This window comes from Xenopus tropicalis, chromosome 6 (genome assembly GCF_000004195.4).
Source record: "Xenopus tropicalis strain Nigerian chromosome 6, UCB_Xtro_10.0, whole genome shotgun sequence".
Classification (NCBI taxonomy): domain Eukaryota; kingdom Metazoa; phylum Chordata; class Amphibia; order Anura; family Pipidae; genus Xenopus; species Xenopus tropicalis.
In genome coordinates this window covers 76,550,774-76,577,657 of record NC_030682.2, presented here as the reverse complement: position 1 = coordinate 76,577,657, position 26,884 = coordinate 76,550,774, and the positions used below count along the sequence as shown (strand labels likewise).

The window sequence follows — 26,884 nt, the reverse complement described above, 5'->3', positions numbered from 1 at the left end:
GGGCGGGGCCACCAACTGCCAACCAGATGTCTCTCATTGACTTTCAGTGGTGAAATTCTGATTCTGTTAAAACCAGGGTCCCCCAAACTTTGCACAGTGTTTTTTACTATATGACTGTGGTCCAAGATTAGAAAAACTGGGTGGAGCCAACAACAGCAAATCAGATTTCATTCAGTGACTTCACATGGTTTTTAAACCAACATGAAGCTTGTTTTGAAACTTCCCTTTCTAGTTCTTTTTCTTAATCTTTTTCTCCTTATTTTAAGGATCCCCCCCATTTTCTAAATGCTTCTCCTCCTACAGTTTTAGGCTCCCCTTTACCATAGCGCTATGATTACAGTTGATGGGTGGGTTGTAGTTGTAAGGCTTTCTGCGCCAGGTGGTGTGGAGTATGTATGTTAATATACTGTACCTAATCAGAACAAAGTTAAAATAAATGGTCTGCACAGCCGTTAGAATAGAACGGGTGCTGCGGCATAATATTCTGTGCCACCATATTAAACTCGCCCCTCTGAGCTAAGCAGTTTTTTATTTCTTTTTGTTTCTTTGCAGAAAAACTGTTTAACCCAGAAGCTTATTTTATCCAGTTACCTGCTCACTTATTATTTAGAGAAGGAATCTTAAAGGAGAAGGAAAGGCTAAGTCACTTGGGGGTGCCAAAATGTTAGGCACCCCCAAGTGACTTAAATCACTTAACTTTTACCCCAGGCTGGTGCCCCTGTTAGGAGAGAACAGCACCGAGTGCTTCCTTCTTCCTGTTTCGTGCGCTTGCGCATGTGCAGTAGAGTGAAAAGATGAACTTTAACAAGAAAGTTGGCTTTTCACTCTACTGCGCATGTGCCGGCCCAGGGATTTCACCGGCAGAAGAAAGAGAAAGAAGGAAGTGCTCGCTGCAGGTTTTCTTTGAACAGGGGCACCAGCCCGGGGTAAAAAGTAAGAGATTAAAGTCACTTGGGGGTGCCTAACATTTTGGCACACCCAAGTGACTTAGCCTTTCCTTCTCCTTTAAGCTGTTGTGGATCTTTAAATTTTGTCACAGATAGCAAAGCATAGTACAGGGGCTTGTCACTACCTGTGGGGGGTGTCGGCCTTGACGCTGAGAGAAATCAGATCTTCCAGTTGCTCAGGGAGGATTCTAGAAACAAGGTCATCTTTCAACTAACAACAGACAACCCCTGCCAATAGGGGCATCAAAAACTGTTTGGAAGGTTTTGAGGAAGGCTTTGGCTTTGCTGACAAGGGGAGAGTTCTTTTCCCAAAGAGGGGTTGCCCATTTCAGTGATGACTGCAATCCAAACTGAATGAGGCACTTGTTGACAAAACCCCTATAGATCTGAGGATCCCCGCTATAATGTAGAGGTGGCGGAATACAAGATTCTTTAACAGTAGCCATGGGGGGTGGCTCAACCTCTGCAGCCGGTGGACTTTTGGAGACTGGTGGGGTAACTTGCAGTCGGGTCAGTACTTGCCCTATACAAGCTTGCTGAGCTTCGTAAGCCTCCATGCAGGTTACCATGTTACGTAAGGCCTTCCAGATCTGAAGAGGCTTCCCTTAGTAGGGTCCATGGCTCTTGCTGTCAGGGCCTTGCGGTTGGAGAAGGGACCAAGTAGGAAGCTGGTGTACAGAAAGTTTGTGGCTGTTTCCAAGCAGAAGGTCATGGTGGGCGGTTATCAGTCGTAGTCAGGAATCAAATTAGGAAGGTCAGCTACCAGAAATCAGTAAATCAGGAATAATAGTGCACCCATGAACACACAGGAACCTATAATCATCATTGAACCCAGGTGCTGAGTGTCCTTTTATTTTAAATTTGGTGCCAAAGCGTGATGTGATTACGTCACACATGGATGTGTGTCTGTGGTCCGTCACAGGGAAACCACATGGCATCTATCGGCGCCGCCAGGCCGGTAGATAGTGACTTTTTGTATTAGTTTTTTGATATATAATAAATGTTAGTGCAAAAAAACACAAAACATGAAAAAAATATGAACATTAATAAATGCCCCCCTTTAATGTTGCAGATATTTATTTGTTGAATGGTGAGTAAAACATATCCTTACTCTATCTTAGAAGAAGAAAACATATTAGCAATAAAAATAGTTTTGTGTATTCTTCTGGGTTTTTTGTGCCAAAAGCTTGTATTTTGTCATTTTTGATTCAAACATTTTATTCCACGTAGCACTTAGCATGCACTGGTACATTAATTTTCCCTGCTTGCATCTTTTTTATGACAAACATCTGTTTAAGGCTTTCTTACTGCTCCGCTCTTATACAGTGGAAATTAAAAACCAACAAGTATAATTTCTGGAGGGATAACATGTTATTTAAAAAAAACAAGATGTGAACACCAAAATGTGATGTATTGATTTACCCTTAATTTGTTGGATTTTTTTCCCCTGCTTATGGTAGAGTTTGATTTAATGAATATTAAAGCTAGTTTATCCCGAAAAAGAAACAGTGTATTGAAGTAAAGGCTACAGAATGAATTACAATGTTTTTAAATTAGGGATACACTAAATCCATATTTTTGCAAGTCATCTGAAGGGGATGTAACATTTTGCCTAATTAAAGAAAATGTTATTCTAAGCATTTTACCAATATTATTTCTTTAGAGTTTTTTTACTTAATTAACAGGTATCTGCTACTTAGATTCAAAAGTCCAAACCACCAGGGTCAATAGAAAGGGACTGGTGGATACTGCTTTCTAGATCATTTACATTACAAATGGGAGAATTATTAACATTCAGATTTTCATGTTTCTTTTTTGTAACTTATATTTTTTATGGAATTCACAAGAACAATTAGCAATCAATTCAAAGACTCTCAAGGTGGTATAGCTTACAGAGATTCAGCATCAAATAATATCTTGGTCAAAGTAAATATTATGAGGATGACTGGAGTGTCTCTGCATCTATAGGGCCCTATAGAGCCCTACAGCTGATCCAGATTCTTCTTTATCAGCAAAATTGAAACCTAAACTTGAGAGAAAATGTATTCAACATATATTTTTCTATAAATAATAATAGAAAATGAGGGATAGGAAGAGGCAGAAGAAACAAAAAGGGAAAGATGACAGAGGGATAGAATTTGAAAAACAAAGTGGCAGAGGGAGAGAACAGGGAAAGAGTAGGGAGAAGAAAAAGAACAAAACCTGCTCCAAAAGTTGGGTAAACAAACAAAAGAATGAACAATGGTATTAATAATAAGTTGCTGGGTTTGAAATCTGTAGCATTAAATGTAGTACCTAAAAGGAAACTAAGGTTTTGGGAATGGATAAAGTCCAAGATTAAATCTCATTATGTGGGAGAAAGTCCAATGATGGTTGTGGGATTGCTAGTCCGCAGAGGATTTTCATGGTTTAATACTTTTTTAAAACCACAACTAAACTCATTTCTATGAGTGGCAGTCATTTACCAAAACATTTGAATTGAAAAAGCATGAAAGAAAAAAAGTAGGGAACAAATGTGAAACCAATGCTTTTTCTATTTGTCGCATGAAAATCCTCTCTTTCCTTACTTTGCCAGTGTAAAAACGCCATGAAAACCATGAAGCAAGGGAAGATCTTCCAGTTGTAAAAGGGACATCTGCCATTGAATGCTACATGATCTTGACAGATTTTGCTGGCATATTTTTGCATTTGGAATTGTCGTGGCTTTGTTGCATAAAAATGTTGGGGTTTAAATCCCCTTTAAAGAAGCATATTAAAGTGTGAGGCTAGCAACTTATTTTATCTTCACAAAATTCAGTTTCTGTCCCAGAGCCAAGCTATCATGCCACTCACAATACTCTTGTATTCTGCTATGTGTCAGTTTCCATGGTCAAGTAAGCAGTCCTGTGGATCTGTTTTTTTATGTGAATATGTAATTATTATTCAGAATGCAGATACAATGCCTGAAAATCATTTTCATAGAATGCCAGTCATGACAAGAAAAAATATTTAATGAAAATCTATTTAATTAATCTTTAATGGTTCTAATTTCTCAGCCCATACTCCCAAATTCATTCTAATGCAGACAGTAAGACAGTAACTGCTACTTTCAAGCAGAGCACAATTTTGGCTATGATATGGTTAAACCAGGCTAGTAGTGATATGAGAGCATCTGTTACATGCGACTCTCTTTCTTAGGATGGGCCTTCGCTTTAGGTGGAAGAGACCTAACCGGAGCTTAAAGGAGAATAATATGAAAATAAGCAGATATGGCAGGCAGTGCAAAAGAGTCAAGTGATGACTTCAGGCAAGTCACATGACCCAGGTGTCATCACTACACCGAAAACACCTTTAACATTAACACTCATGCCCAGGGCTTGGAGGAATTTACAGTGGTGCTTGAAAGTTTATGAACCCTTTAAAATGTTCTATATTTGTATATGAATGTGACCCAAAACGTCATCTGATTTTCAAACCATCCTAAAAGTGGAAACAAGGAAACAAAAATTATTTTTAAAGGAAACAAAAATTATTATAGTTGGTCATGTATTTATTGCAAAAATGATCCAATAACATATCTGCATGTGGCAAAAGTAATTAAATCACATTTGGTGTGACCGCCTTGTGCCCCCCTTGTGCTCTTGGATGTTGGTGAGTTTCCTCACATGAGCTGCTTGCTTTAGATCTTTCCACAACGTTTCAATTGGATTAAGGTCAGGACTTTGACGTGGCCATTCCAGAACATTCACTTTATTTTTTTTTAACCATTCCTTGGTAGAACGACTGTGTGGATCGTTAACTGACCCACTGTCTCTTGACATGCAGTTCAGAATTCATTGCTGGCAAGCCATCCAAGCCCAGATGCAGCAAAACAGGCCCAAACCAGAACACAACCACCACCATGTTTCAAAGATGGCATAAGGAATGGCTAAAATGCAGTGTTTTCTTTCTCCAAGTATAATTTGTAATCTCTTGGACTATTAGACGACTTTCAGTTGGAGTTATCTTTGATGGTCAGTCACTTCTGTGTAGAGCAGGGGTGTCAAACTCAATCACATAAGGGGGCCGAAATCTAAAACACAGGCTAAGCCGCGGACCAAATTTTTTATTAATATACTTAGTAAGATACTAAGGGGTATATTTATCAAAATGTGTAAAAAGTGGCATTACCAGTGTTGTTGCTCATAGCAGCCAATAGATACTTTGCTAATGTTGAAATCTGATTACTGATTGGATGCCTTGGGCAACATTACTGGTAATGCTTCGCTCCACTTTTTACACAGCATGATAAATATACCCCTTAGTCTTAGTTACTATGTGAGGAAAATGGAAATTGATCAGGCTGGATGGTCAGACACACTCACCAAGGGCCACATAAAACAGCCAGGTGGGCCGGATTTGGCCCCCGGGCCTTGTGTTTGACATATATGGTGTAGAGTCTGAGAAAATAAATGCACTAGAAAAGCATCGGAGAGCACTGAGATTCAGGCTGCTGGTAAACACATGTACTTATAATGCCCAATACTTTAGGCATTAAAGTTTTTATTTTTTCAATTTAGTTCTCCATTAAAGGAACAGTAACACAAAAAAATGAAAGTGTATAAAAATAATTAATATATTATGTACTATTGCCCTGCACTGGTAAAAGTTGTGTGTTAGCTTCATAAACACTACTACAGTTTATATAAATACCCTGCTGTGTAGCCATGGGGGCAGCCATTTAAATTGAAAAAAGGAGAAAAGGCACAGGTTACTAAGCAGATAACAGATAAGTAGCATAGATTCCCATTGTATTCTACACAGTTTATCTGTTATCTTCTTATGTAACCTGTGCCTTTTCTCCTTTTTTCAATTTAAATGGCTGCCCCCATGGCTACACAACAGCTATTTCTATTAACTACAGTAGACTTTCTGAAGCAAACACACAACTTTTACCAGTGCAGGGCAACAGTACATTATATTTTAATTATTTTAAAACATTTTTATTTTTTAGTGTTACTGTTCCTTTAATCCATATCTTTTATAGTCCATGAGATGCCAATGCAATTTTAATTTGGTTAGTGACTCAGACACCTTTTTCATTTTAAGTATTCTCGCTCTAAAGAGCTTCAGTCAAGCTATGTACAGGCTGCTCTAAACCTAATTTTAGATACAATACTGTGCACATAAAATATAATGAGCTCAAAACTGCTTCCCTGACCTCTAACCTACATGAGTCAGAGGGTAACAGTTCCAAAATAGCAGTAAATACATTAACCATCAAACAGATACACAATTTGCTAATTGTATCCATCACATTTATGTCTGCTTTCTTTACAATTGTTGTTACCTTCTTATAAGGTAAGAACTCATGTCCCACCAATTTACATGTATGGCTCTTTATACTTTATTACTATAAATACATGTTTATTGCATATTTGCTAGGTATCAAATTGGCTTTAACATAAACTTTATTTAATTTAGATTTCTATATAACATATCCTTCTTTCTGGTACTAGATATTGCCTTAAATCTAGAAGTTGTGTTATCTTTTCACAAGTACTTTTTACATAATATAACAATCTGCCCCTTTCATTGTGGTTTCTTGCTTACTGGCAGAACCCAGCACAGATTAAGTATAGGCTGGTTACCATTAATAAGTCTAGACTTATTTATGCATAAGAATTCCTAGTCTACTGTCTAGTTGACCAGTTTTATTAGAATTCTTTTTGGGGCACTATGATCTTTCCACATGTTGCCATGTGTTATTTAATATGTCAATACATGCCTTGACATATGTTTTTTCCTCCCTTTTTTGTTCTGTTCCAATACACACAAAGGGAATAAACATGTGTATGGCAAAACATGTGTCACTGCAATACTTTTCTGTGAGATACTTGATTTTCTGGAAAAATTTCTGGGGTGCCAACAATTATGGCCATGACTGTAACACTCACAGACAAAGCTGTTTGCAGACAGTAGTTAGGGATGCAAACTGGCTGGCAAATAGGATGCTTAATACCAGCGTTATTTATAGGAAAGGAAGATGAAAATATATATAGCCCTAAATTGCGTCCTGAAAAAAGGTGACTGTAGTGTAAGGTTCAGCCACTCTAGAATAAAAGGGAAGACTTAAATATATTACAGTATAAATAAGTCTTATGTGTTATGCAATAATTAAGCATAGTAATATTTTGATAGCTGCTGTGCAAGTTGTATGTTGGTTAATGGAATATGCATGCAGCATCATTGTGGTCACCAGTGTGAGTTGCACCTTATGCCATTAGGTCCATGCTTCAAAAAGCACTTGAACTTTGACATCTTTTCCAGTGTTCAGTTTGAGTTGTTGTGTTCTGACACAACTGCATGGACTGATACAGGCTGCTGTGGTAACCCAGGAGCTACTGCTGTGTTCAGAGGTGGTAGTATCTTCTCCACAGTGACCTGCATTAAAAGGAACTGAACTCAGTTCAGAACTCTATGGAAGTGCATGGTTTTACCCCAATTACATATCTCAGAATAGGAGCTACTATCACCTTCGAACCAAGTGGCCCATTGTAAGGTATGCAAGTGGGCTGAAAATGGGCAGAGTTTGGACAGACTGGTCTAATGTTATTCTGATTTATTAATTATTAAATATAGGGAGGAATGTACAGTATTTGTGGCATAGTCATCCTTTGTGTACTTACTTTAAAAGTCACTAAGCTTAGTAATTATTATTCAATATTAAGACACATACAACCACCACTTTTCCCTGCCATATTTTAGATACCAGTATATCCTTCCCTTTTCCAGTGTTTACTAAATGCCATTGCTGTCCAATACAACTACTGGGTATCAGACAGGGAATATGATTCAGAATCAGGAGGGGGAGCAAAAGGTATGTATATTGAAATTAGTCTACATAAGGCCGTAATGAACAGGAACATCTACAAGTCAGAATTCTACCTATAAGCCACTTCTCCTGCTCACTGAATTTTCCCTTCCCACTTATTAATATTTACAAATTATTAACAGCAGATAGCAATAATCCCAAATGCCTGCTTTGGGGTTTACTTTTTTACACCTGCTATTACTGTTACTTTTCTATAATAAAATTATGATAATCATTAAGAACAACATTTCATGTGACTTTAAGGGTTCAAATTTGTGTTGGCTAAACACCTTCAACTAAATCCTGGACTGAAGCCCTAAATCCACTAAAGTTTCAACAACTGGAACAATGTGTTGAGTACTTTAATCCAAAAGCCTTCATGACAGATTGTAAAATACATTTTTAATTAACTGTGACACAACAAAGACTTACACAAAAAAACAGTACAAATATGGGATCTGTTATCCAGAATGCTCAGGACCTGAGGTTTTCCAGATAAGGGATCTTTCCGTAATTTGGATCTCCATGACTTAAGTCTGCGAAAAATCATTTAAATATTGAATAGACCCAATAGGATTGTTTTGCCTTCAATAAGGATTAATTATATCATAGCTGGGATCAAGTACAAGGTATTGTTCTATTATTATAGGGATAAAGGAAATAATTTTTAAAAATTAGAATTATTTGCTTATAATGGAGTCTATGGGGGATGGCCTTTCCGTAATTTGGAACTTTCTGGATAACGGGTTTCCAGCTAAGAGATTCCATACCTGTACCACTGTAAAGATATCCTGAAAAATACAGCACATATTTGAATGTCAGCTTCCCACACTCTTCCCAGCATTTAATCTGTAGCCTTATAAAAAAAGAAAAAGCTTTAATGCGAATCAATTAGTGGCATGGCTTATACCAAATAACCCATTACATTTATTACAACCAAGTAAAATAAAAGGAAGTATTAATGGAATGGCTTATGAATTCTTATGTCACATTGACCATCATGATTGATTTTTTGCAATAGTTAATACTCTATGAGAAACTCACAAAAGCATGGGAGAAGGGAGGTTCTGTTTAAATATTCGGAAAGGTTTTTTTACTGTGAGAGCTGTGAAGTTGTGGAATTCCCTCCCCAAATCAGTCGTGCTGGCTGAAACATTATATAGCTTTAAGGAAGGGGTTGGATGGCTTCTTAGCAAGTGAGGGAATACAGGGTTATGGGAGATAGCTCTTAGTACAAGTTGATCCAGGGACTGGTCCGATTGCCATCTTGGAATGAGGAAGGAATGTTTTTGCCTTCCTGGATCAACTAGAAGTTAGGCAGGTTATATATAGGCATTATGGTCGAAAGTGATGGACATACGTCTTTTTTCAACCTAACTTACTAGGTAAAAAAAAAAACCGATGTAACATAGAATAGAGCAGGTTTTTACTGGTGCATTTGTTTAATTTAATCACTTTGCCAGCAACAGCAAAGACCTAAGACCTTAAATATACAATATAGAACTGTGTTCAAAATTCTATACAGGTGTATATTGTATATGTGGCTGGCCTCTCCAATTACCTGGCAGGATAGAAAATCCTGTCTGACAAATAACTCATTGGTATTTCTTCTGATATTTCCTGCATGGCCTACAATGTCATTTTATTTTTGGCCTCCCATGCCTGGATCACAAAGTTTCACAAACTCCTCTGTTGAATTTGGAGCTGCGATTTTGTACATACGCGTGACATCACTCCTGGAAGTATGTGTGACATCACTTCCGGGTTTTACTGGAAGATTTTGGTGGCACACTTACGCACACAGCATCCCCCCAAATAGCTCTGAGATCATCCCACTACTATCTGATAACATCCCCAAATTAATGACTCATACCATGTATGTAAAGCTTTACATTTTAACAAGATAGAAATTAGATTTGGGGTGATCTGGATGGGTTTTTTTTTTTGTGTTTCAACAAGATCTTTATTGGCATAACCTGTCAACAGTTACAGTTTCATTTGTTAGAACGCTTACACAATCAGTCATATTGTGGTCTTAAGTATCATTGAAGTAAAGAGAGATACAGATATAGAAAAAGAACACCTGGAGAAGTCATAAATAACCTATGGGGTGGAAAGGGAAGGCCATGAAGGAAAGAAGAAAAAAAGAAGAGGAGAAAGGGAGCCCTGAGGCTTAAACTGGCTGGCACTTATATGGTAAGTATTAGGTATTTCGGTGTGGCATTGTCATATCGTTATTATCACGCTACAATTTATTATGGATGCATAGGTAGGATACCCAGGGTTGCCAGGTCAAAACGAACTCCTGTTGTTTCTCATGTAGTGTGGAGGTAATTTCTTCCATTGTATATATGTCATTTATACATGTGGATGGGTTTATTGTTTGTTGCTGTGGCAGGAAAGGCTAAGTCACTGGGGGGTGCCAAAATGTTAGGTGCCCCCCAGTGACTATAATTGCTTACCTTTTACCATGGGCTGGTTGCTCCTATTGGAAGAAAATAACACCAGCCCGGGATACCTGCGATCAAGTGTCTCCTCTTCTTTCTTTTGTCTTTGTGTGCTTGCGCAGTAGAGTGAAAAGCTGGACTTTAACAAAAAAGTTGTCTTTTTCACTCTACTGCACATGTCCCAGCACCGGGATTTAGAACACAGAAAAAAGAAGGAAGAGGAAACACTCGCTCAGAGCTACCCCCAGGCTGGTGTGGTTTTCTCATAACAGGAGCACCAGTCCTAACATTTGACACCCCCCAGTGATTTTTACCTTCCCTTCTCCTTTAAAAATCTACTGCGCATGTCCACTCTTTATTTGCTATTTTGAGTGCTCTCCTCTGATTGGTTTGTAACACTTGTTTGACTTAAATAAGGCAAATCCAGGCTAGTAGCGTAGTGTAGAGCATGTGTTACATGTGACCCTTAATACTTAGGCATGGGCCTCCGCTAAGTGGGAGATTTACTATGGAGCGAGGGTGTAGTTGAACTACAACTAGCGGAGGTTGTGTGGTGCAGATAGTATAAATGGACACCAGAGGATTCTTATGGTAAACTATAATACAGATTTATTGTCCAAGACACAGATGTTATGCCAGGTTGTCATATACTCACAAGCAGTAGATATAGAATGTCACATTGGTAAATAGCAGTTGTGACCTTTAGGAACAGTTTAGCCCAACATGGAGAAGTGCAGAGGTATTAGCTGAGAGCCCAAGATGGATGCCCTTTACTGGAACGGATCCCTTCCAGCCAACGGTGGTTCAGGGGTAAGTACTGCCTGAATCCTTTGTCTTAACTGTGGTCCCTACAGCAAAGCATACAGAGCCTGGGGTAGGCTAAACCCTTAGGGGCTGATTTACTAACCCACGAATCCGACCCGAATTGGAAAAGTTCCGACTTGAAAACGAACATTTTGCGACTTTTTCGTATGTTTTGCGATTTTTTTGGCGTCTTTACGAATTTTTCGTTACCAATACGATTTTTGCGTAAAAACGCGAGTTTTTCGTAGCCATTACGAAAGTTGCGTAAAATCTTGCGATTTTTCCGTAGCGTTAAAACTTGCGCAAAAAGTTGCGCTTTTTTCGTAGCGTTAAAACTTACGTGAAACTTTGCACCTTTTAAGTTTTAACACTACGAAAAAGGCGCAACTTTTCGCGTAAGTTTTAACGCTACGGAAAAATCGCAAGATTTTACGCAACTTTCGTAAAGGCTACGAAAAACTCGCGTTTTTACGCAAAAATCGTATTGGTAACGAAAAATTCGTAAAGACGCCGAAAAAATCGCAAAAAATACGAAAAAATCGCAAAATACCGATCTTTACGAAAAAAACGCAATCGGACTCATTTCGACCCGTTCGTGGGTTAGTAAATCAGCCCCTTAGTGTCTCCTGTGGGGGGGGGCTAATGGCTGCCCTTTCTAGATAAAGCTGACTATGCTCACTTCTCCTAGAGAGTGCTATTAAATAATCTGCTGTGCTTACTTGTTCTCATTCACGGGGCCCTGTCCCTGACTTTAGTTGTTCCAGTAGTGTTACTGGGGCCTAGCTGCACCCAGGCTCAGATGGAGCTCTGCTTGGGACACAGCATGCAGCCAAAAGAGGAAGTCACACCCTCCTGCCAGACACTATATCAGTCTGCAGGGGGAGTGGTCAACCTGTATAAACCTATAGGGAATACAGTTACATAACTGAACCTGAGTATAAGGGCTCTGCCCAATAACAGTAAAGATTGTGAAGAAGTAGGGGTAAAGCCATAGGGAGCTTAACCCTATGGGTCCCTACAGGTTCATTAAATTATATGGAAGTAAAAGAGACTACTAGCTTACCTAAGGTTCAGGATGCTGATGCTGCTGTGAGGGAGGAGGGGAGCACGGTGTTTCACCAATTGGCTTTTTGATGTAAATGATCAGATAGATCTAGCAGGGAGCATCTCTCCTACAAACAATCAGATACAAATGTTGGGGAGTGGGGGGGAGCATAGTAAGGGAAAAGCAGAATCTCTGACGTCAGGACGCTCTCTGCATGAAGGATAAACGATCTGCCCCCTTGAAGATTTTCTGTGATTGCAGCTATAATAGTATGTGTTAAATTGTGTATTCTGCTAAATAGAGGCATAATCTGCGTTCAACATAGATTAGCAGGTTTAGTGAAACATTATCATTTTATGGGTAGCAATAAGGGAAGGTGAATAACCTCTTTAAGGATGAGTAGGTTAAAACATATTCTGGCACCCTGTGGGTTAAGATCCAAAGGCCAGGCCAGTTGGGAAAAGGTCCCAAGTATTACAGTAATGTTGTTTTGATCCAAGCAGTGAGGAAATGGACAGTCTTAATAGGCACAAATAGTTTTTATCTGCTTTCAAAGTCTATGTTTCAAAATTACATAGTTACATTTACCTGAATTTATTTGTACTGACTGAGCATTCTGTGCCTGAAAAGCTGCATTTGCTTTGTTTACCAAAAATTCCATTAATCATAATGTTTGAAATCATGGTGTTGCTGCAGTAATGGATTTTCTGTATTGTCTTTGCTTAAAGGGTTAGGACCTTGAAGTAGTTTATTTTGACAGAAATGAACCGAAAGGAAACATAGCTACAGTACTGCACACAAGACATTCATTTGCCAGCTAAGAATTTATTAAATTTTAAGACAGTGGGATTGTATACATACAATACTAATTTGGAAAGTGAATGCTATGTTTCATCGATTCATATTGTGCTCTATGACATTGGTAATTAGGAAAAAATGTTACCCAGACATTAATTTTCTGTATTGTTCTTTCTCAACAAACAAATCAGATTATAAAGGTTATTTAAAAAGGAACTAAACCCAAAAAATGAATTGATGCAGATGTTCTGTGGTACTCTGGCCACTGCTATTTCTAGTAGTTTCTAAGATATTTGTGGTGTTAAACAAGCTTTTTAGCCTCACTCCTCACTCCTGTGGAAGAAGTGACAGTTCAGCGGTGTTCACCGAAGCAGCCGGGTCCCCCTGCAAAAAAATTTGTTAGATTAGTTATGTGCAGAAGGCACACATAACTTGCCTGATTCAAGCAGCTATAGAAGAAGCAGCCCCCCCCCCCCATGACCGCAGGGTCTGCTTCATCTATATTTACGCCACTGTAGCTGTTGGTTCGCTGACACTCTGACCTTCAAAGAGAGCAGCTGAGACCAAAGCCTTGTATTATCAGTCTAAAACTGTCTAAAACTGCTTATTTCTCAGAAACCTCTAAAAAAGAATACTAGTGTGAATTGCAAAATTGCTCAGAGGACGATTCAGAGAAAGTTAAATTTTTTTGGTTGGGTAAGTGATCTTAAGCTTATTATGTTGGGTTAAAAAACCCAACATACTGTTCTTCGACTTCAGCTTATTCTTCCACTTCTTCTTCTTAGCCCCCCCCATTTTTTTAAATGCTACTTCTATAATGCTACAGTTTTAGGGGTACAACACCCAAACTTTCCACACTTCTTTGCCCTATACTGGATCAGGTTGCTTGTGCTTTTCTAATCGATCCCTCCCCCCGAATGAAACAGCGACATTTATTGAATGACCCCAAAGTGGGAGCGGCCAACAACAGCCAATCAGATTTCACCCATTGACTTTAATGGGGAAATTGAAACTGCTGCCAATCTTACAGCTTTGAGACTACACTCCCCAAATTGAATCACATAGTCATGGGGTCAGCCTGAATGAAAATATGATGATTGTTGGATACCCAAAAGTGGGCGGATCTGTAAACAGCCAATCAGATTTTACCTTGATTTGGCTGCCATTCTTGATTTGGCTGCTGCCATTTTCACAGTAATTACACCGGGGCTCCAAACTTTGCAGGGTTAGGCATCAGGTAACTGCAACTCAAGGTTAGAAAAAGTGGGCAGAGCCACCAACAGCCAATCGGATTTTACCTATTGGCTTTCAATAGGGAAATTCAACCTGCTGCCATTCTCACAGTATTAACACCAGGGTCCCCAAACTTTTCACAGTTGGTCACTAGGGGACTGCAGTTTTAGTTTTGAAAACTGGGCAGAGCCACCAACAGCCAATCAGATTTCACCAATTGAATTTTATTGGTTTGATGCCAGGGTTCCCAAACTTTGTACAGTCAGTTACTGGGTGACTTTGTACTCAAGGTTAGAAAAAGTGGACGGGGCCACCAAAAGCCAATCACATTTCTTTCATTGTTTTCAGTGGGGAAAATTAACTGCTGCCATTCTCACATGTTTAATGTCAGGGTCCCCAAACTTTGCACAGTTTGTCACTGGGTGACTATGTTTCAAGTTTAGAAAACTGGGTGGGGCCAACAACAGCCAATCAGATTTCACCTATAGACTTCATATGTTCAAATTTAAACTGCTGCCATTCTTTAAATATTAATAATAAGGTCCCCAAACTTTGCAGAGCTATTCACCACTTATCTGCGGTTCACAGTTAGTCATTCAGATTTTAACTATTGATTTTCAATGGGGAAATTCTGCCTGCTGCCATTCTTACAGTATTAACACCAGGGTCACTAGGGGACTGCATTTTTATGTTTTAAAAAGTGGGTGGAGCCACCAACAACCAATCAGACTTCACCTATTGAATTTTTTTGTGTTTAAATTTAAAATGCTGCCTTTATCACACTGTTTATGCCAGGGTGCCCACTGTTTGTCACTGGGTGACTTTGACTCAAGGTTAGAAAAAGTGGGCACACCCACCAAACACCAATCACCAATCACAATTTACCTATTGACTTTTATTGGTTTAAATTTAAACTGCTGCCGTTCTTTAACTATTAATCCTAGGGTCCATAAACTTTGCAGAGTTAGTCACTGGGTAACTGCAGTTCCACCAATCAGATGTCACTCATTGACTTTCAGTGGGGAAATTTAAATTGCTGCCATTCAGACACTATTAAAACCAGGATCCCCAAACTTTGCACAGTGGTTTATACTATATAACTGGGGTCCTTGGTTAGAAAAAGTGGGCGGGGCCAACAACGGATCAGATTTCATTCAGTGACTTCACATTTTTCAACCCAACATGAAGTTTGTTCTCAAACTTTCCTTTCTAGTTAATACTGCAGTGCAAAGTTCACTCAGGCCCTTGGCCTTGCGTGAGTAGCACCTTAGCTAACAAGGCACAGAGTACAGCATTCAGGAGCACACAAGAGTCCTTTTCATATAGTACCCATGATCACTACTCCTTGAGCCAGGAGAAAGATGCATAAGGGTCATGATAATACATGAGCCTTCATATGTGCCAACTTTTTTAACTGTGATTGTTCTCAAACATTTGCTGATATGAAACCTTAAAAGATAATTCACTAAAAACATTTAGTATGATATAGTCTTATTCTTAGCAACTCTTCAGTTGGTCTTCAGTTTTTGATATTTTTTTTTACAATTTTTTAATTTGCCTCCTTCTTCCACTACTCCCACCACCAAAACACTTTTTCTCTGTGAAGCTAGAATTGAATCGCTAATTTTTATCTTCTTGTATAGGCCCACTCCTATTAATCTTCTAGTTTCTCATTCAGTTTACTGCCTGGTTGCTACATTGGGCCCTAGTAATCAGATAGCTGCTGCAATTTCAACTGAAGAGCTGCTGCTTAATGGAAAGTGAAATAACTAGAATAAAAATTGTACTTGTATTTAATAATAGTGTATCTCATTTTAGAATATTTGTAAAGGCTAAAATGAGTACCAAAGTGTTGTTACCTGGTACAGGTATGTGGCACAGTTTATCAAACATTTTCATGAATCCGATATAGCATTATAGTAATTTTGCCATAAGAAAAGGAATTATCCGTCCCTTGCCTTCTGCATCAACCAATGGTTTCAAAGTCCTCCCCAGCCCCTCTCCCATCTATATAAGTAGTTGTCTGGGTGTTGTATTTGTAAGAAATCAACAACATGGGAGCTGAAATATTGCACATTACTGGTTACATGTCAGTATAAAAAATACATTTAAAAATGTTTTCTTTATTTCCTCTTAATATGTTATATAAATATTATTTCCTATTTCTATTTGTTTTGGATACATGGACATTTACAAATTATTACTCAGCAACCCTAAGTCAAGTGATAACATTTATTACGTTTAACCTGTATTAGTGATGTCATATAGAGAAATAAAAAAGTGTTCTAAAGGATGGGGGGGGGGGTTATATCTGTGAAATGTTGGTGGTTGAACAAATGACTGATCCACCTGCATTTGTTTATGAAAACCCTGCAGGGACGCACAGTTGGTATGGTAAAGCATATGACTCAAGTGTTAGGGGTTTAATCGCAATGTGGCAGCTGTACTAAGTGCATGAAAGCTAATAGCATTCATTATTCAGTCATTGCTGGCCTGAAACAGATTGGCACCCCCTGTGAACCAAAACCTGATGGTTAAGAAATTGCAGTTTCTGAATCTGTCAAGTAACCTGTAAAGGGCTTGTACATTTCTGATATTGTAGTAATCGTATTTTTTTCTGTCTTAATAGGTGCGTCTGTAATATTGACTGCAGTGGACATAACTTTAACCCTGTTTGTGCCACTGATGGTAGTTCCTACTCCAACCCTTGTCTGGTACGGGAAGCATCATGTCTCAGGCAAGAACAGATTGATGTAAAGCATCTGCGGAGCTGTATAGGTAGGAAAACATATTAATCTTAGCATTTCCTTTAAATTCCACATTAAGACAAAAGTAAATTCTAGCTAACGAACATGTATATTAGTTTTAAAAAAAATTTTGTTTTAAAAAAAATTCACTCCCATTGAAGTGAGTTGGTGATTTTTCCTCTGTTACCTTTATAAAAGTTAAATATTTTGCTGGGGTTCTTTCTTAAAATCAATTCACTGAAGAATGTACCTGTTGAATAGAGAGCATTATAAAGTAAATCTGGTAGGTATGAATTCTTTTTACACTTACAATAGGTTCTTTAACCCTTGTTTTGATTCTATCATTTTCAAAATTTACTCCCTATTGAGGTGAGTTGGTGATTTTTCCTCTGTTACCTTTATAAAAGTTAACTGTTTTGCTGGGGTTCTTTCTTGAAATCATTTCACTGAAGAGTGTACCTGCTGAATAGAGAGCATTTTAAAGTAAATCTGGTAGGTATGGATTATTTTTACATTTACAATAGGTTCTTTAACCCTTGTTTTGATTCTATTATTTCAATATAGTAGAGTGGATTGTGAGGGAGTATTCTGATACAATTTTTATTTTATTTAATGTAATTTCGAATATACGCATCTGCTACAAAATCAGTCCTTTTAAGCCAAAAAAGGATATGAAGTTTAAATAATACATGCAAAATGACAATTTCTAATAATGGCCTGATATTCAGGAACAGCTGGTAAGCATAGATGCCTTTCTCACCATTTGGCTTTGACTAGCTCTCTTTGGAAACAATGTCAGGCAATATGAGTGAGAGCCTCCCCCCACCCCCAAAAAAACAAAGCTCCTTCATAGGAGTATGTGTTTCTTTTCAAACTGAAAGTGCTATAAATAAAGGATATTTGCAGCTTTGGCTTCTGTTTTCTTATTCTTTTAGAAACAGATGAAACAAGCATAATGGGTAAGAAAGATGAAGGCATACAAAACCGACCCGAGGTGAAAGGTAAATAGTTAATTATATATATTTATATACATACATATACAACATACTGAGGTTTGGTTTATCATTATAATTTGTGGTGCACATACCTCCCAACTGTCCCGATTTTCGCAGGACAGTCTCTCTTGACAGCTCAACCCGCAGACCCGGATTCTTACTGAAAAGTCCCTCATTTCCTTTTGATCTCCTGCACTGAAGCTAAAAAAGATACAAATTTAATTAAAAGTAGCTTTTGGCAGAGAGCCAAGAAATCTTAACGAGCGTCACCTGCACTTAGATACACTGTTTCTCACTTTTAATTAAATAAGTGTACTTTTTGGCAGAGAGCCCAGAAAGGTAAAAAGCCCCCCCCCCCCCACTGAGATACAATTGTAACTAATAAGCTAAACAGGTCTCAAAGGGGAACTCACAGCTTAAAGGGCAATTTCACCTTTTTCAGCAAAACTGTAATAACATAAAACAGGACCCCAAAACCCCCAGAAATGTGTTCAAACTTTAAATACCTGCCAAATGTAATCAAAAAAGAAGTGGTATTTAAGGGGTGTGGTCACAAAAATAGGCGTGGTCAAAAATTTGCTGCGTCCCATTTATTTTTCTCTCTCTTTCCGTTTTCCAAATGTTGGGAGGTATGGGTGTGTAATATTGTGCAAAGTAATGTTGTCTTTGTTTCCTGGCAAAACAACATAGTTTCTGTCTGCTTTATGGCAGACATTCTAGATGTACACTCAAGGGTTCAAAGTCACTCTCCCACAAGAGAATTGGGAACAATTATTTGTTATATGAACAACTGCAAAGCTGTTTGGAGATATGCCTGACAAATTTAACAGGGAGAGCGAAAGAGTTATAAAACATAAACCAAAGCATTGAATTTAGAAGCAAAAACTCTAAACCTTGAATGTGGCAGAAAACAAACAGTATTTTAATAATGGTATAATAATGAAATGTTAATTAAGTTGTTTATTTCTGATAATGACATTCCATTAAGTAAATTTTAACATTTAAGCAGGCATTTTACCATTCTGCTTATATAAATAGGATTGTTAAAACCAGGGAACCAAATTCTAGGTCATAATGTTCCAGGTATATGGTATATTTTCTTACAGACCATTATCTACATTAATGTCATGCAAAATTACCTCATGACTGTTTAGACTTTGGTGTGAGTGACAGTCATGGGAGATAGAGGTGACACCCTCTCTGACTTGATTTTATTAAAAGAGAACATTCTTCTACAGCGTTCTATTTTTAGGCTGATGGCAGACGTGGCGTAGGGCTGATATTTTCGGTAAGTGGAAAAACGCTTGGCGAAAATACAGCCCTACGCCTTCTACTTGTGCCTGCACCTGAATGAATGAGATATGCTCGGGTGCAGGCACATGTAGCCGATATACCCAAAAAAACGCATGAGAATGCAAAGTCTCGCGTTTATTTGCATATATCGGCTACATGTGCCTGAACCCGAGCGTATTCCATTCATTCAGGTGCAGGCACAAGTAGAAGGCCTTGCTAAAAAGCTATCCAGCCCCTTCTTAAAGCTATATAATGTATCAACTGACTGATTCAGGGAAGAAATTCTACAACTTCACAGCTCTAGCAGTAAAAAATCCTTTCTGGATATTTAAACGGTGTCAGTTGGAAGGACCTACTGATAAATAAAGCATTAGAGAGGTTATTATATGATCCCCTTATATATTTATACATAGTTATCATGTCACCTCTAAAGTGCCTCTTCTTCAGTGTAAACAGACCCAACTTGGCCAGTCTTTCTTCATAACTGAGACTTTCCATACCCTTTACCAGCTTAGTTGCCCTTCTCTGGACCCTCTCTAATCCAATAATGTCCCGTTTGAGCACTCAAGACCAAAACTGAACAGCATATTCTAAATGGGGCCTTACCAGCGCTTTCTAAAGGGGAAGAATAACACCCCCATGCCCCTGTGAATCTATGCCCCTTTTAATAAAGCTCAAAACCTTGTTTGCCCTTGCAGCTGCTGCCTGGCATTGCTTGCTACAGCCAAGTTTACTATCTACAAAGACTCCAAGGTTCTTCTCCATTATGGATTTGCCTAGTGCAGTCCCATTAAGTGTATAAGTGGCTTGCATATTTTTATATCCCAGGTGCATGACCTTACATTTATCCACATTAAATGTCACCTGCTACTTAGCTGCCCAGATTGCCAGTTTTTTGCCGCAAGGATGCCACATCCTGGATAGAATTGACTGGTCTGCAGAGTTTTGTGTCATCTGCAAACATTAATACATTACTTATAATACCCTCCCCTAAGTCATTTATAAACAATTTAAACAAAAGTGGACCCAGTACAGAACCCTGAGGGACCACACTGAGAACCTTACTCCAAGTAGAGAATTTACCATTAAGAACCACCCTTTGTACCCAATCCTGTAGGCAGTTTTCTATCCATATGCAAACGACTTCACTAAGACCAATAGACCTTAGTTAGACCTGTAGAAGTCTTTCTGAAGCAGTGTAACAGTGCATTGTATTTTAATTACTTTGAAACATATTAATTTTTTGGTGTTACTGTTTCTTTAAGATGAACAGACCCTTTTAGAGCAGCCCAATATTTTTTTTATTATTACCTACTTTAACACCAACATTATTATATATTGTTGCACAGAACAGGAGAAAGTATAATGTTGCAGCTTTTGGTGCTGAGTAGCCTATACACAATATGACAAGGTGTGACCTTCCATCCAAGCATACAGACCACTTTACCTGCACAGCCACAGAAAGTGATGACTTTCTACTGATTCACAGTAGAACACAAAGCACTGCCCTGCAAAAATGTTGTTAGATGTTGAATTTAACATTTTAAACTGTGTTGAATATTGTATATCCCCACTTTGACATTTCTTCTACATTCTAATGCCATTCTCATAGGATCCTGTAGAGAGAAATAACATTCATTATGGGCAAGTAAGAAAAACAGTGGGAACATACTATAAATCTTATTATATGGCATTGCCCTTCATTGCTGTAAATCATAATAAAATGAAACAAGTTGCCCCATTCTTTCCTATACCCAAGGGCCTATTTTTTTTTTTTGAGAAATTTGTTTATAGAACTAAAAGCTTTTCTGTAACAAGCAGTTTGTCAAATCATCTGAACTACTTTTTTTCCTTTTGTGTCAAAAGATTCCACTGATCAGAGGGAAGGAGATTTCATGGGAAATTATATTCCATGTTCTGAGAACTACAATGGCTATTGTGTTCATGGAAAATGTGAACTGAGCTATTCAACTCAGAAAGCATCATGTCGGTAAGTTATTAGATATAGAATGTATGTATGTATATATGTATGTATAACTTTATTTATAAAGCGCCACAAGGGTACGCAGCGCTGTACAGTCTTACAGAATACAAAATTACACACAGGGAGGATGAGTGATATAATAAATAAATACAATAAATACATATATGTATATATATAAGTATCCAAAACCAGAGTTGGCGCTCTCACAAAACAAATCACCAAGTGTTTAAAGTTAATTCAAATAATTTCTATTTATTGTGAATAAAAACATATACACATAATTAAGTCTAACAATAAAAATCTGAATAAAAAACAACAATACATAAGATAGTCCAAAGTTCATCCAAGATACTGATATGAATTATTGATAACAGACCTATTAGTTCATAAGTTAAAAAATGACCATATAAATATAAAAAAAGGGATTATAAAATACAGCTCACATTAGTGACGTCACGGTCAGGAACTTAGTGAAGCTGCGCCGCGTGTAGGAGCCGGTTACTCCGACAGTTGCGACCCAGAAGTAAGTTCCCGGCCGGGACAGGGGTTATCAATTGATATTATTTGCGAAGCACGGGGGATTTAGTATGCACTTTCCTTTGGTCATCTCCTAAGGGCCTTTGATATATATAACAGCATGACTAGTCCGCACTGTTTGTAATTGTACACGCTGTGTGTCGTGTGCTTAATAGAGTATTTATCCTTTCTGCTGATTTTTCCCTCACTGGGCACTATTGGGGAGCCAGCTGTATTTGGGTATTGGTTTGCTCTTTATCATGTATTGCATTTAATTGATACAGCTGGAGCTGTTAATACTATGTAACTCCGGATAGGGCATTTGTGCAATTTTCCACATTATCTCCCTCTGTATATTAAGCTGTATTTTATAATCCCTTTTTTTGTATTTATATGGTCATTTTTTAACTTATGAACTAATAGGTCTGTTATCAATAATTCATATCAGTATCTTGGATGAACTTTGGACTATCTTATGTATTGTTGTTTTTTATTCAGATTTTTATTGTTAGACTTAATTATGTGTATATGTTTTTATTCACAATAAATAGAAATTATTTGAATTAACTTTAAACACTTGGTGATTTGTTTTGTGAGAGCGCCAACTCTGGTTTTGGATAGTTTTGAATGAATGGGGATTAGTTTGGAGGAAGGCAGCTATTCACGTTATTTTATTTCACATTATAAGTGTGGTGGTATTTTTGAGCACTTTTTTGGTTTTTAATCATTTATTAGAACCTATACACCGGGTATTAATATTTGTTTAAGCGCAGATAAGGCTAAGTATTTCTTTGTATATATATATAAGTGCCATGTGGTATGAGACACAGTAGGAAGGAGGTCCCTGCCCCGTAGAGCTTACAATCTGAGTGGTTGGGTAACATACAGGCACAAACTGGAAGGTAAGAGTGCCTCAGGTATGGGCATTTGCCCTTAAGCGCAGGACTGGGCAAAATAATGTCTTAGTGCTCCAGAAGGTAACAGCTGAGTTTTTTCTTAAAGAGAGTTAGTGAGTGTTCCCTACGGAGGGATTCAGGGATAGAGTTCCAGAGGTAAGGAGCAGCGAGATAGAAAGGTTTAAGACGAGAGAGCGCAGTGGGTGTGGATGGTGTAAAGAGACGGAGGCTCTGAGAGGAGCGGAGGAGACGACCAGGAACATGTAGGGAGACCAGTGAAGAAATGTAGTGAGGAGCAGAGGAGTGAAGGGCTTTGAATGTCAGCAGAAGGATTTTGTAAGCTATCCTTTGCTTGACAGGCAGCCATGCTAGTGAGCTTAATTGAGGCTGAGCAGGATCCCTCTTAGGAGAGAGCAGGATGATGTATTTGTTACTGTACAAACATAGATATAGTCTAACATATGCCGAGCAAGACCAGACCTAATTCAGAAAAGTTAAATAAATAAAAATTGCCTGCTAAATATAGTGGGTAGCTAAATAACAATGAATTAAAAAAGATTCTGCCGTGGTCATGAATGTAGCAAAAAATAGGACAGTAATTTCATTTATGTAGTGTACAAGGTAACCAGTGAAATTAAGTAATTCATATTGTATGTATTGTGTTTTACCACTAGTGTAGACAGTATTATACAAGGTGTATAACACACACAGGGGTACAGTTAGTATAAATTTAATTAATGAGAATAATTAAATACATGTGTGCTAGGAATGTCAATACACAATTGGAATGAGGTCCTTGAAGAGCTTACAGTTAATATAATGATCATTGTGTCCAGCACATCCACCAATAAGACCCACTGAAAACAGTTTTTTATGTCATTTATCTGCAACAAACATATGTGCTCCTTAAAGGTGTTAGAGTATCTATAAAATATGCTTCTAAAAGTAGACTTTGCAAGCATTGGCACTTAAAAGAACAGTTCAGTGTAAAAATGAAACTGCCTTCTGCTTTTCAGCTCTCTAACCTCTTAAAGCAATTAGTTGGTGCAACTTTTTAAAAAGTTGTTTGCGGCAACTTTCCCGCCATAGGTTTTAAGAAATTTCACACATCAAAAATGCACAGGACAATTACTTCTCAAAAAGAACAACTGATAACTTTATTTAATCATCCAAAAGGATCTCCTCCCTCCTCCTCGTTGAGGGAGTCCAACTCCCCGGGTGATCAGCACCTCCAGGGGGTCTTCCACCAATGGGTGGGCATATGCAACTTAGGTCTTACAGTTCCAACCGGCAACTGTGGGGCCCTCCTTGGGCCAGAACTTGGGGGTTCCCCTGAACTGAAGATAGCTCCCCTTTTTGGGAGTGATGGCAGGCAGTCCAGGCCTCCACCAACTGAACCAGATGGTTACGGAATTCACCACTCAAGGGCTCTTTCCTCACACCAGGTAGGTGAACCTCCGCTTGACATCATCATAAGAGGTATAATACCTTGGGTGTGGTTTTTCCATGGTGCGCCTGGTCTCAGTGGCATCCTCTATGCTGAACAGGTGGGGTTCTTTTTACCACAACTATGCACAGCATGCTTCAGGACTCTGCGTCCCCACCACCATTCTCTCTCCTTGGCCCTCACGAACCGCCAAGCCTGCATCCTTTTAGCTCTATTTTTTAGCAGGATGTTTGTGGCATTTTTTCTTTTCTTTGCACTTCTTCCACCACCCACTCCTCCAGCATGTTTTCCACCCTTTTGTAGACCCAAACGGGGGGCTAGGGCATCTAGTAGCCCCACAGCCTATGGACCCGGAAATTGATGACTCTCTGTATCCGGGATAGTGAGCGGAATACATCCAGGTCTGCTTTCCCAGGTAAGATCCAAAAATGTTTCTCTTCTTCTGGACTGATCTGGGGCCGCCAAACATAGGCCGGGCACTACCTCTGGACTCCTCTTCCCCCTCTCCTGAATCCTCCCAGCCGGGAGTACAATCACTCAATGAACGGGCTGCCTCACCCAGATAGTGGGGACTCACAGCTCCTGCCACTCTGGCCTTAAGGGTCTGCAGATAGGAAGGCGGGGCCAGGACCTCTTTTTGCCCTGACTCAGAAGGAAGGGGGATGTGGGCCCCATAAGCTCTTCCCAGGCCTGGTCTCTCAGCCCCTGGAAACTACCTTTTGAGGGAGGCCTACGTTGTTTGCAGGCTTTGGGTCGGGTGATTCTCGCTGATCCCCCCCTTCAGGCATTATGTGTATTGTCAATTTCTCATCTGGGGCTTCCACCTCACTGGCTCCCACCGCCATGGTTGTTTCTGCGGGAGAGCAGGCCCCTTCGCCAGATGACACACTTGGGCTGTTCCCACCGGCACCCTCAGTGGTACTCTCCCCCAGTCCCTCTGGCTCTGCACTGAGGGACAGCTCTGCGAAGGGCTCCATGGGTGCCTCCACTTCCTCCAGGCGTACTTCCTGTGGCTCCACCACAAAGGGCCCATACCAATATGGACAGTGACATGTGGGGCATCTCTTCTTTTAGGCTCCCGAACGACTCCTCCCCGCAGCCCCCACACAGGGGTACCACCCACCGTATGTTCTCACTCATCAGTTTCTCCATGAAGCTCCCGGACCATGTATACCGCCGCCCGGAGTCTACCATCAGGCTGACGGTGTCATTCGGCACCCTGGCCCTGCGAAGTGGCCGTTGGCATGGGGGCATCTCTTTGCTGGCATTTGGCATGTTGGTCCGGTGTCTCTTGTGGCAGCAGTCACACACACTGGATGGCTTGCCTCACACCTAAAATGGCCGCGGTGACGTAACAGCCTGTGGTCACGCCCCGACTGTTGGCGCACTTTTGTTTGAAATCTGATAGGTCATATTGCTCCAGGGGGCGACACCAATACTCAATACCACACACCCTCCTCCTCCAAGCGTGAGGTTTCCTGCAACTTCCTGGTTATTGTTGGCACCACTACCCTGCAATCCGATTGGCCCAGAGCTGCTCCTCTGCCCCTTTCATGCCAGGAACCCCTCGTGGGTGCGGATCAGGGGCCCAAACTTTAACACGAACGGAGGGTAGGATTTTGCAATCACACTAGGCCTCAAAGCTGTCAGGGCCCTTCTGCACTGTACTTGCTGCTTCAGATCTCAGCAGTTCCTCCAAATGTAGCCCACTTTAATTACAGTGCTGCTACTGCTGATGCTTTTAACAGGAGCCCTGAGCCTTACTATGGGGGTACAGGTATACTTTGCTGTTACTTGCTGTGCATCCACCCAGGGTAGGGACAGGTTGAACTGTAACTCCCCTCCCTTGGAACTTGATACTGTACTGTACTCCTTGGTCAGGGACTCCCTGCAACTCCCGGGAACATTGCCCCTCCCTTGGGGTTGCTGCTTACCAGGCAGCTGAGGGTCCTCTCTTTAGGAAGAGACCAAGACACTGGTATGATGTTGAACCAGAAGAACTTATTTATTGCAGACAGACAGATAGGGTATTCCAGAAGCACACTTATCAGTCAGGGTACACACTTCTCCTTGGAGAACCTCTCTCCCTGGGGCTACCCACGGTACTCCCGCCAGGTGATCCTCCTTTGGAGTTCCCTCCACTACTCACGCCAGAAGACCTTCTCTAGGGCTCTTCCCAGTACTCCCGTCAAGCGGACACCCCTTTGAGACCTCACTGGATTAGGAATCTCCTAACTGACCACTATTACCCCCTGACTCCAGCGATGTAGTGCTGGGGGATCTTAATTCCACTTGCTCCTGTTGGGGCTATGTCTGCCCAACTAATTAGCCCTATTTATCACTCCTAGAGTGATCTCTTATTACCCACTGCTGTTTAAACACAGGCCTGTTATTCACCCCTCCACCGAGGGAGGTCCCAGGCAGAAAACCTAACAGCACATGGCTGCATTCCCTTTTATATCTTAACACCCCCCCAGTGGCTGCTGCCCAAACTACAGGGAAACTCACATTTAACTAATTACATCCCAGACCACCTTAGATGTCCCAATACCACTATACCACCCTCTGGGGCCTATTCTAGGATCAAGTTACACACATGTGCATTGCTACTGAAGGCTGCCGCTGGCAGCCTACAGGAAGGGGAGGGAGATTTCAGTGATGTCACTGTAGTCTTCACACTGCTGTAGGCTGCCAGCACCATATCTCAGAGAAGCAAGCAGGGATCTGGGAATTTAGATATGCAGTAAGTACTTAAAAGAATGCCTTTAGACTTATTTTTAATTTATATTAACTTTTCCTTGAAGGAGAAGGAAAGGCTGGTAAAGCGTTAATCTCAAGCTGCAGGCATACCTTCAGTTGTCTCAATAGTGCCCTTAAGTCTCCCCATATTTCACCTGTTC

General features: G+C 39.8%; 1 protein-coding gene across 1 annotated transcript in view; it reads left to right on the top strand.

Moving 5' to 3' along the window:
* The window catches only part of tmeff1 (transmembrane protein with EGF like and two follistatin like domains 1), a 139,395-nt gene that overhangs the window by 93,262 nt on the left and 19,249 nt on the right, over positions 1-26,884 (top strand). The window contains exons 6-8 of the mRNA NM_001100268.3: positions 16,736-16,884; positions 17,789-17,854; positions 21,008-21,131. Coding sequence (NP_001093738.2) covers positions 16,736-16,884; positions 17,789-17,854; positions 21,008-21,131 — 339 coding nt within the window. The remainder of the gene's footprint in view (positions 1-16,735; positions 16,885-17,788; positions 17,855-21,007; positions 21,132-26,884) is intronic.